The sequence below is a fragment of the Oryx dammah genome, unplaced genomic scaffold (assembly GCF_014754425.2).
Source record: "Oryx dammah isolate SB20612 unplaced genomic scaffold, SCBI_Odam_1.1 HiC_scaffold_6, whole genome shotgun sequence".
Taxonomy (NCBI): domain Eukaryota; kingdom Metazoa; phylum Chordata; class Mammalia; order Artiodactyla; family Bovidae; genus Oryx; species Oryx dammah.
The window spans coordinates 12,747,366-12,759,374 of NW_024070190.1; the positions used below are offsets into that span (position 1 = coordinate 12,747,366).

The window sequence follows — 12,009 nt, forward strand, 5'->3', positions numbered from 1 at the left end:
CCTGAAACTGCATGATTTAAAACTGAGGAAAAAATAACATTGCCACAAGATGGCCGACAAGAATAGCATTTGTGTTAGAAAGCGAACTGCAGTTTGAAACAGCAGACATCTGTCTGAGCTTGTGCTGCGGGGCCAGCGGGGTGGTGGTGCTGGAAAGTGGGTTTGCTCAGGGGATGGTGGGACTCCTGTGAAGTGGGTGGGCTCAAGCCCAGGTCAGGGTCTGCAGATGCCCGGCCGCATCTGGGCCCGAAGGGAAGGGAGGTCCTGGGGACTCAGCGGCCAGCCTTCATGAAGGTCACCCCTGCACCGCAGCTGGGGCTCTGCCACCACGCCTGTCATGGGGGCACCTTTGGGCACGCACACAGGCTCTCAGCTTTGCTGCGTGTGGAGCCCTCCTCCTCCTCACGCACAGAAACACCAGGCTCGTGTCTTTTTTAAGTGGAATAAACACGATCTATTTCTATTTACTGATAAATGTTCCCCTGGGCAGCTTTTGTGTAGCTGAGCTCTTGATTGTGGCCTGAGAGGCTGCTGGGAAGCTCAAGGCCAGAGTCATCCCTGGTCACTCACTGTGACAGGGACCTTCTCTGGTCCTTGTTCCCTCATGGGAAAGTGAGATGGGAGTGCTCTCTGTCCTGGAGATGGGGTAAACAGCGGGAAGGGGTGACCAGTGAGCTGGGGTCAGCCTCTGCCTGAGGTGCCCTGGTTCCCTTGTCTGCCCTCCTGTGTCTGCACTGTAGGACCTGACCCCTGCCCATCCAGCCTCCACACCAAGAAGCAGGAGCCCTGGCTGTGCTCCTCACTCCCTGCCCAGGCTTTCTTTTTGTTCCCACCACCCTGGTGTCTGATTGCCCTTCCCAGCTCCCCTTTCCTTATCTCTTCCTCCCATCAGTGTGGACGAGTGTGTGGGGAACTGGGCGGGCCTCATCAGCATTCAGGATGAGGCGACTCCTTGGGCCTTTTCGTGTCCTAAGCCAGCTGTGCTGAGACCAGCCCCTGCCGTCTGTCTGTCTGTCTGCTGTGCCGTGGGGGCCCAGGGTAGTGGAGACTACACCCCTGTGCTCTTCCTGTTCCCTACACTGCAGCACCCCGCCCTGTCCCCACGGCACACGGACACTCAGAAGTAAATCGGAGCGGCTGCTGGTGGGAAAGGAAGAAGACTGCGGGGGTCGCAGACCTGGGCTGTGGCCTTAGGTGGCCAGCAAGTCTCTAAAAGGAGGTGATGGCTGCATCTGTGATTCTAAGCCAGGAGAGCGGGGTGCAGGGGGAAGCAGAGTTTGTGCCTGAGAGAATCAGCGTGGGGGCTACCACCCATGTCCTGACACGGGGAGGGAGTCCAGCACCACCCACCTCCCCATCATTACGTGCAAGGACCAGGCGGAGCCCGCTGCCCGCTGAGGGGGGAGCAGTCAGCAGAGTGCAGACCAGCAGTCCCCACCCGCCCCTGCCCACAGGCCCAGTGTCATTTCCATGACTGATACAGTGACAGTCATGTCCACACACACCCTTGATATTGCTGCTCAGGTCGGGCTGGGCCTTGGAGCAGAAGCCCACATCTGACCTTCCAAACCACCATCTGGGGGCAGGCTGCCATGTGACCTTTATGAAGTATGTGTGTCCTGTAACAGTGTTTAATCTCATCTGAAGGTAAGCACAAAGGCCGACATCTAGGATCCTGAGATACATGTGGTCTGGGCAGTGTGGGTCACCCACCTCTTCAGACATATATGCACACACACACACACACACACACACACACACACAGGTGCCTGAAAGGGGTCCCTGGCTCCAAGACCTGCCCCTTTATCTTCCGTCTCCCTCATTAGGTGGTTGTTCAGTTGGTCAGTCACGTCTGATTCTTTGCAACCCCATGGACTGCAGCATGCCAGGCTTCCTTGTCTTCCACCACCTCCCAGAGTTAGTTCAAACTCATGTCCATTGAGTCAGTGATGCCATCCAACCATCTCATCCTCTATCGTCCCCTTTTCCTCCTGCCCTCAATCTTTCCCAGCATTGGGTCTTTTCCAGTGAGTCAGCTCTTCACACCAGGTGGCCAAAGCATTGGAGTGTCAGCTTCAGCATCAGTCCTTCCAATGAATATTCAGGGTTGATTTCCTTTAGGATGGACTGCTTTGATCTCCTTGCTGGGTACCCTAACCCTGACCCTGGTGCTTTTGACCTTCTGTTTACTGCCCTCCAATCCTAAAGATCCATTTCCGTTTTCATTCTCTCTTTCACGGTGTCTGCTGAGCACCTCCTATGAGCAGTGTTCTAGATGGTAAAGGTGCAACAGGGAACAGGCAGAGATCCCTGCCTGCAGACTCTACATACGCTCCTGTTAACTTCTCCCCTGAGAGTCACTGTAAGTGGCGAAATCATCCTAACTTCCCTGACAATGTCCTAACAGCATCCATGATTTCCTCTGTGTACATCAGCAGCCAGACCTCTGGCCACACTCCTTCGGGCCCCTGCCACCTGCACAGCTTTCATGGAAGGGCCATTTCACCTGAGCAGCACACTCGGTTCTAAGAATTTCCTTCAGCCGAAAGAAGACCTGCCACGCCCACGGGGTCTGTCAATGGCCAGCTTTCGGTTTTCTCTCCTTCCTCCTGCTGCGGCCCCACCTCAAAGCCATCCTCATAGTCAGAACTTCACCGCGTACGTGGAGGGTCATGAGCAACCACACAACTGGAGGAACCCGCCACCCAGGGAGTCTTAGTTCCATGTGTGGGGGCGGAGGGGCAGGGCGCTGCCTCTTCCCCAGACTGGGTGGCCTTGAGCGGGTTCTTCCCCTAAGCCCAAGCTCCTGCAGCTGTGAAACGGGCGTGCCAGCACCTCCTTTGTTGGCTGTTGCAGGGTCAGTGTGGCCGGGTGCACATTAGTTGTGGTGCCTGCTGCCAACAAGACCCTCCAGCAGCATGTCAGGGCTTTCTGTATTGTCAAGGGCGCACCTGAACCCTGGGACGGTGACATTCTTCTCATTGCTTCTCCCCCAGCACCCGATGGCACAGTCCCTCCCTGTCTCCTTTCATGGAGGAGGGACTGGAATGCTCCGGGGGTGGGGGTGCCACGCTAGCTGGAGCTGGCCAGGGCTGGTAGCAAGTTGGGGACCTCAGTGGGCTCAGCTGAGGCCTCATGAACAGGAGGAGAGAGGTCTGGGGAAGGAGCCTGAGGAGGAAACAGTGCCCCAGGTGGGTGGAGGTCCAGCCCAAACCTGGTGTGACTGGAGATGAAGAGCTGTGGTAGGTGTGTTGCTGGCAGGGAAAGCTGGGGAGAGATGGAAGAAGTTTGACACAGCCTCTGGGGGCCCATCCTCGCCAGCCATCCTACATGAACTGGGACTGGAGGTGATGGGTCCTGGATGGCTCCTCCCCACCAGGTTCTCCCCACGGGGGGAAAACCACTTCTGTCCTTTCTGTACCCAAGCAGAGCCTTAAAAATAGAGCCTCCTATGAAAAATAGACACAGCGTCTAGATGAAATACAGAATGCGGTCACCAAGGCTGCTGTTTGGTGACAGCCGTCCGGTAAGTGAACTCCGGGGCAGAGGGACCGGAGCCAGGATGCAGGGCTCTGGGATGCTGTCCGCAGCTGATGATGCACTGTTTCTGGGCGTCAGGTGTGTGACAGACACCCGAGGCTCTTGACATACGTTGCCCCACTTCATCTTCCCCCCAAATGGTGAATTTCATACTACTGTTATCTTCCCTTGGCCGACACAGAGACTGCAGCTCAGAGTGCTGTAGACTGAATGCTTGTGCCCCCAACTTCATGTGCTGAAGCCTAATCCCTGCCCTGTGATGCTGTGAGGAAGTGGGACTCGGGGATGTGCTTAGGCCCAGGGGCCTCAGCAGGGAGACACACCGCTGTGAGCCAGGATGCGGCCCTCACCAGACACTCAATCTGCCTGCACATGGCCTGGCCCGCTCTTCTGGGTTCCAGAACTGTGAGAAGTAAACTTCTGTTGTCTGAGCCACCCAGCCGGTGGTCTTCTGTTCTAGAAGCCCAAACAGACCAAGACAAAGAGGTTAAGGAATGGGCCCAGGGTCACTGGCCTGGCGAGTCATGGAGCTGGGACCAGTCCAGGGCCTCAACTTTGCTAGACGGCAGCTATTTCAGAATCACGATATGAGACTCACTAATACAATTATATATATTCCTCAAAATTACTTACAACCAATACAATATTATAAAGCAATTAGCCTCCAATTAAAATAAATAAATTTAAATTTAAAAAAAATTACTTACACCATTGTCTTACTGTTGCATTAGTCTTGGAAGGGCAATGAGGCAAGTTACCAATGAAAAACTGCAAGCCAGAGAAACAGCAATTTCCTGGAGGTTCAGGTAGACACAGAATCCAGAGCAGGACAGCTCCCCACCCCAGCCCCAGCTGTACACAAGACCATCCTTAAGACACACCTCCCTCCTCAGCTCGAAGGAGAAGGGAAAGCTGTGGGTTTGGTGGAAGAAGATCTCAGTGGGATGAGCCTGGTCCAGGCCCGGGGGGTTGAGAGTGAGCCTGGTATGGAGGGGCAGAGTGGGCCTGGTTGAGGGTGCAGAAGGGAGCCGGGGCCACGCTTTCTCAGTAGCGTCTATGGAAGGACTCACAGACACAGGAACCGTCACAGAATAGCCTTGTCATCTCCTGGCCTTTGGGTTACTGCCAGTAAGGGACTGCAGTTACAGTGACATCTGTGATTCATCTGACTGACATCTGAGTCTGCTGTGTGGCAACACTGTGCCAGGCACACAGTTTACAACCTTTCCTGACTTGTTATTACCTCACTACTTATGTTGAGAACCAGATCTGATCAGAGGAGTCAGAGTTCCTTGTTCTGCCTGTACAAATACGTCTGACCTGATTTCTTTTCACTGAGTCTGAAGAATGGTCTGTGCACATGAGCTTGACTATAGCAAACCGCTGCTCCAGACAGAGAGGACACAGGGGGTCCTTGGACCCAGGGGCGCCGCAGGAGGGCACCCAGGGGAGGGGGGCTGCCATCCTCTCTCCCCCAGTGGCTGCCTCAGCTGGGTGCACGTGGAGGTGATCACAGCACCTCTGCCCAGCAGTGAACACCCAGGAGATGCTTCAGAGCAGGTTGACTGCTCTGAAGTCAAGACACTGGTGTTGCCTACCACACGTAAACCTCGTTTTCTGTGGGATAGGTGATTTATCACGTGTGTGTGCCTCATGCAGTGAATATTTCTGAAGGTAGCATGCCATCCCTTCTCTTTGTACCAGTGCTTTGTCACATGGTTTCTTGATCCCTGCCTCCTGTGTGATGTCACGAACTTCCATCCATAGTTCTTCAGCCACTCTGTCTATCAGATCTAATCCCTTGAATCTATTTGTCACTTCTACTGTAAGGGATTTGATTTAGGTCATACCTGAATGGTCTAGTGGTTTTCCCTACTTTCTTCAATTTAAGTCTGAATTTGGCAACAAGGAGTTCATGCTCTGAGCCACAGTCCGCTCCTGGTCTTGTTTTTGCTGACATGCATAGAGCTTCTTCATCTTCGGCTGCAAAGAATATAATCAGTCTGATTTCAGTTTTGACCATCTGGTGATGTCCATGTGTAGAGTCTTCTCTTGTGTTGTTGGAAGAGGGTGTTTGCTACGACTGGTGCGTTTTCTTGGCAAAACTCTGTCAGCCTTTGCCCTGCTTCATTTTGTACTCCAGGCAAAACTTGCCTGTTTGGCAGTACCAGGCCTTGGTTGTGGCATATGGGATCTTAGTTCCCTGACCAGGGATGGAACCCAGGTCCCCCGCATTGGGTGCATGGAGTCTTAGCCACTGGACCACCAGGAAAGTCCCATGCCTTAAGTTTCTTTTCATGTCTCAGACAAGAGGAATACTTTTGTGACAATGCAGGACATTCCAGTTATATTTTTACGTCTGTTTGATTTGGCCTGGAGAGAAGTTATTTTATTATTTTTAAATCATTAATTAAAAATATTGTGTTTCTCATATATGTTGCCACACTGCTGACTAGTTGTACCAAAAAGTGCCAGTATGTGCAAAATGCAAATCTCATCTCAAAATGAAAGCATCAGTCTCTAAAAGGTTGTGCTTTCAAAAGCACACAAAGCCAGCCTTTTCTTCCAGATGGTGCGGAGGTGGGGGTCAGTGCCACATGAGGGGTGCCCACTGGCCTTGGGTCTGCTTGGTGCAGTGGGTGGAAGGCGGGAGCAGCAGGAGCGGCTTCTTTGGCACTGGGACCCGCCTCAGTGGGCCTCAGGGCAGACTGGGCAAGACGGGCTATTGTCTGACTTCTCCTCCCTCCAGGGTGGTTCTTCAGTTTAAGACACAGAGAGGTAGTCTGGGATGCCCAAGGTCACACAGCCAGCAGCTGTGACAGGGAGGGGGAAAAAAGACGTCAGAAGATGCAGAAGGGCCAGGAGGAATTCTCCAGCAGTTTCTCTCAGTTCAGGGAGAGAGTGAGGAAATCAAACCCAACAAGACCCCAAGCCAACTCATCCGAGGTGGGCACCTGGTGCGTGTCTGTCATGCACCCCCTCCCACATCATGCCCGTGACCAAGCGTCTCCCACCCAGGGCTCACCTGGCCACCCCGCCTTGGTATCCTCGAGGACGTATGGCCAGTGGTGTGCCAGCCCCATCCTGCCCTGCTCACCCGTTCAGGTCTTCTCTTACACACAGGAGCTCCTGGCCACCCTGACCTGTCCACCAGGCACATCAGCATAGGGGCTGTTGTCCTGACACCAGACCCTGCCCAGGGGGCTCAGCACTGACGCTTCCCCTCCCTGGTGAGCATGGCTCCTTCCTCCACCACTTCCTTTCCATCCACCCTCAGCAGGGATGTGTTGAACACACCATGTAGCGGGCTCCGAGGATGCAAGGTGACACGACAGCCTTGACCTCTGAGGGCGGGACAGCAGAGCAGACAAAGTAAGAGTGAGTTTCTAACAAAACACCCATAGGCTGATACACACAAGGAGGGAGACCCAGTGAGGGCTGAGACTGAGAAGCTCCGTTGGGTGGGCAGGAAAGCCAAAAGGAGGGGACGCAGGCCCTGCAGTGGAAGGAGATGCCAGGACCCAGGCCTGTCACCAGCTCTGCTTGTGAGCTCTGTGCCTGCTCGGCATGGAGAGTGGTCCAGAATGAGTCTGGGGGTAGGGCACGCAGGGCCCCAGACCCTAAAGGCTTTGCAAGGAATGTGGACTTGGTTTTAGTGCAGTGAGAAAGCATGAGAGTATTTTCATTAAGCAGGAGAGTATTGTGGTTCAGTTTGTGTTTTTAAAATAATTTCCCTGTTTCCATCAATTATTTGGGGAGGGGGCATGCCCTTGGGGGAGGCTGTTTTCATTGTTCAGGCCAGAGGCAGCAGCCACGTGCGTAGGGGAACTGCAGGGGCTGGTTGGTTGCACAGTGTGGAGGTGGGCCAGGACGTGCTGTGGGGCAGATAAGGGGTGCAGGAGACCAGGGGTTCATGGTGGTTCAGGTTTCTGACTGAGATAACTGGGGGGCTGGCAGGGAGGAGCAAAGGGGAGGGAGAGTGGGAACCTGAGATTTCAGTCCAGGCACAATTTAAGGCATGAACCTTTGTTGCCTATCCTGTACAAATGAGAGTGAGAAGTGAATGTGGCTGTTGTTGGAAGGAGGCCTCCAACCCCGGGCTCAGGCCCCCCACAGCCTCACTCACCTGTAGTCCTTGGCTGTGCCCAGCACACCTGGAGGACACTGGGTGAGGAGTCAACAGAGGGGCGTGCCTTGGCCACCCACCTGCTCTGCCAGCTCCCTTCAGGAGTAGCCCCAGACCTCACCCACTCCATGTGCAGCAAGGGACCCCCTCAAGTGTGGTCCACGTGCTAACGGTGCTTCACTGGCCCAGCCCTGGGGCCAGCCTAAGCCCTGTGCCGCTTGACACCTCCAGCTGCTCACCCTCTTGCACAGTCCACCAAATGTGAGCCGTTGGCTCTGGGCACAGGACCTCTGCACGAGATGGTCTCTCTACCTGAAAGACTCTGACATCCCCACCCCCAGCCCTCTAGGCTGATGCCTCTACACCCATACAGCCTATCCCACATGGCCCCTTCAGGGAGCCTCCCAGACCTGTCCCCAGGATCTGGATTCAGGGTCGTCTTGTGGACACAGCCTCCCGCAGCCAGACATCACCTGGTCACTCTCCACTGCCTGCTTCCCTCACCACATCAAGAACTTCTGGGGACCGAATACCTCTCTTACTCCATTCTATTGCTGAGGGGACCGCGACACCCTAGTGTGATATTCCCTGCCAGCCTCGAGTGACAGTCTCCTTTACAAATGGGGCACCTGCTTTTCTAGTTGCTGCTGAGGTTGCTTTCCTCGCTGGGGTGGACTGGGGTGTCTCTCTGGGGGTGGATCTTTGCTGAGCGCCTGTCAGTGCCCCTGGTCTGTGGGCCTCTGGGGTCCTGGGTTTGATCCCCTGGAGGATGAGGAAACCAGGTTCGTGGTGGTGATGGGCCTTGAAGGAGTGGCATGGTGGCACCGTGGAGGGGTGGAAGTGATAGGGGAGAGGACTGTGTGAGTATATTAGCTGGACACCAGGATCAACCTGGGCAGGCACTGCTCTTCGCCCCAACCGACAGCCTCCCTGCTCCCTCCCCCATCTCCATGCTTTTACCTTTTTGCAAGGTGGAGCCTCCTTTCCCTCCAGAGTTGCTCCTGGCTGTGCTCTGGGACCCTTCTTGGCCCACTGCAGAGGCAGGGGGGAGGTCCTGTGGTGTGAGGACTAAGCATCTAGCTTGAGTTGTGCGCTTGCTGTGTGCAGACAGCCACGTCCCCGTTGGATGAGAGGATGATGGGGTTTGTACCTACAGGCAGCAGCAGGCTACTGGGCTGGCCCTGGGCCCTATAGGTCAAAGGTCACCGCTGTAAGGACTTAGTGGTGGGTGGCCTTGGGCTTGTCCTCACACTCCTGAGCTCCTGTTTCCTCACCTGCAGAATGGGCTGATGGGAGGAGTGCACAGTTAATCCCTGGAAAAACTCTTGGTCAGTGAATCAAAAGTGAGGGAGTCTCATCTTGGCTGAGGATCTGCCCACCTTCAGGACTCTGTTAGTCGATGGCAGGGACCCACTTTCCCTGCCCTCCTTCCCTCCCAGTGACTGCCCATAACGACACTTCACATGTGAAGAATCACAACTCCTGAAGAAAGCCATAGAGGCTGCTTGTAAATCAAATTAAATAGTTAAGAGTGTATCTGCTACTTCCTAGTTTCTCATTAAGCAGTTGGCCAGGCCTGGATCTGTTGTGTGAATTCATTTTGAAATAGCCTGGGAGGCAAAATGACTTTAAACATAACTTTTGGAAGAGAAAATTTCATTCTGCTTACTCAGAGTGATGTAGCAATTAAAATGCTGGTTTTCCTCCTTTTTGAGAGCTACCCCTGAATAATTTATGACTTCACCCACCAGCGGCTATAAGGTTCACTGAAATAAAATTATTTCAAGCAGGGTGGCTGTGGCGCAGAGGCCGTCTTCCCAGCCTCACTGTCCAGCCAGCCTGGGCCAATGCCTGTTGCACCCGGACTGTCTGGAACCCTTCTAAGAAATGACTGATGAAAGAAGATACGGTGGCCACTTTGCTCTCTGGGCCTTGCTTTCTTCTTCTGTAAAAGGAGGGCAACTAAGCACTCTCTAGCCCTCAGCCCACCATCTCTGGCTTCCTGTGGATACAGTCTCAGTAGAGGTTACCTAGTCATAGGTACCTCAGTAGGGCCAGGCACTGTGTTGGGTGCTTTCCCTGCACCCTCCAGTCATCCTGCCCCACAGACAGCCCCGTGAGGCTGCTCTCACTGTGCCCATTTTACGAACAGGAGAGAGGAAATTTGCCCAAGACTGTGCAGTCAGTGAGAAGTAAATTTAGGATTTCACCCCCCAAATCTGCCCATCTGAACTTATTAGTAAGACCTAGGATGTCTCCTGTACATTGTCAGTCTTAATTTTGCTGTAGAAAAGTTGTTTTTCAGTAGAGAAAGGTTGGGCTGGGGCTGGGGTTAAAGTTCTGAAGAATTTGCACAGCTTTTATTATAAATCATTAGGGCTTCCCTGGCGGCTCAGATGGTAGAGAATCTGCCTGCAACATGGGAGACCTAGGTTCGATCCCTGGGTTGGGAAGATCCCCTGGAGAAGCCCCATGGACAGGGGAGCCTGGAGGGCTACAGTCCACGGGGTCGCAAAGAGTCAGACACAACGCGGTGACTAAGCACAGCATAGCACTTCCAGATTCAACAGAAGCAAAGCTGGTCTCCTTTAAGTCTCTACATACTGTTAGCCTGGTTTACCTGGAGTTGAAAGTGCTGTTTCTTAAGGATGCATGTATGTGTGTGTGTATTTTTAAAGACTGTCCCTGCATCCGTAAAAACTATTTTTATTGCATTGGTGAAATTATCTAAATAAGCCCCTTCAGATTTATTTACTAATACATTTAGAGTCACCAGGTACAGAGTACCTGATAAATTGCTGTCACCCGAATGGAATCTTTCAGGCCCCAAGTGGTAAAAAGCATTCCAAAGTCACCTTAATTTACAGGGAAATGAGAGCCAGAAAGACCTGCCGAGCTCTTTGTTCAGAATTCAGTGTGCCTTTGGGTCTCCACTGCCCTCCCCTCTGCGTCTCTCTCTTCTGATCATGTTTCTGGGTTTGCCGGCTCTGTGGGGGTGGATAGGGAGGCGTGTGCAGGATTCCGGGGGGACACGGGGCCCAGAGAGCAGCAGCGGGGTGTCCTGTCTGGAGGGTGGGCAGGACGGCCTCCGGATGGGTGTCTGGGTCCTCCCGGGAGGGCGTGGCGGTGGGGGTGGTGGCGCTCGGGCGGAGGCCCAGTTTGGGGACGCGGTGGCCGTAGCAGTAGCGCTTGGCCTGCCTGTCCAGGTCCCACCCGGAAGATGCCCCCCAGCGCCAGCGCCATGGACTTCTTCCAGCTCTTCGTCCCTGACAACGTCCTCAAGAACATGGTGGTGCAGACCAACCTGTACGCCAAGAAGTTCCAGGAGCGGTTCGGGAGCGACGGCGCCTGGGTGGACGTGACGCTGCCGGAGATGAAGGCGTTCCTGGGCTACGTCATCTCCACCAGCACCTCCCACTGCGAGTCGGTCCTCAGCATCTGGAGCGGCGGCTTCTACAGCAACCGCAGCCTCGCGCTGGTCATGAGCCAGGCCCGCTTCGAGAAGATCCTCAAGTACTTCCACGTCGTGGCCTTCCGCTCCAGCCAGACCACACACGGCCTCTATAAGGTCCAGCCCTTCCTGGACTCCCTGCAGAGTGGCTTCGATTCTGCCTTCAGGCCTTCCCAAACCCAGGTGAGGCCGTGGGCCCCGGGCTGGGCCTCCCGGGGTGGCAGCGGGCAGGGAGGCGGTGGTGACCGTGGCTTCTCCCATCCCGCCTGTACCCCGAGGTCACTTCCGGGGAATCCCTGCGCGGCCACAACCCACCCCCCGTCCCCATCTGAGCAGAGGAAGGTGATGCAAGAACGGCCCCAAACCGCATTTAGCATTCTGCTCCGAGAGCGTTTCCCTCCTCGTTTCTCCCTCTCCATTAATTACCCTTTCTTTCTCAGCTGTGGTTTGCAGGGCAATGTTCATTTTCTTGTGTCCTCTGAGTACTGTACTCACCTGCTGGTGACGAAGGAAAGCGAGCGGCCTTCTAGGGGTGCAGGGAAGGAGACTGGGGTCCAGCGTTCTCAGGCCAGGGGAATGGCTCAAGTGTTGGGTACCCGGCGTGCGTGGAGAGTGTCTTTGAGGGAGTTGCAGCCAGCTGTCAGCCATGACCTTGACTGTCACAGCCCCTCACCTTCCTCACTACCTAAATAGGGCTGTGTTTGCTCTCAGTTCCTGGCTCCCAGCCCTGGCCTCTGGTGGACTATGGCAGTCACATTTGGCTGTGGTGACAAAGTTCCAGAAGTCTTCCTCAGAGTTGCTCCGCAGGTCTGGTAAACTGACAAGGTGACTCTTCCCAGAGATTGCCGTACCAGATCATCAGGAGGTTCCTGGACTAAGTGAGCCAGATTCC

The 12,009-nt window shown here is 54.5% G+C and overlaps 1 protein-coding gene across 1 annotated transcript in view; it reads left to right on the plus strand.

Moving 5' to 3' along the window:
* The window catches only part of PGBD5 (piggyBac transposable element derived 5), a 105,360-nt gene that overhangs the window by 47,932 nt on the left and 45,419 nt on the right, over positions 1–12,009 (plus strand). The window contains exon 2 of the mRNA XM_040242778.1: positions 10,873–11,300. Coding sequence (XP_040098712.1) covers positions 10,873–11,300 — 428 coding nt within the window. The remainder of the gene's footprint in view (positions 1–10,872; positions 11,301–12,009) is intronic.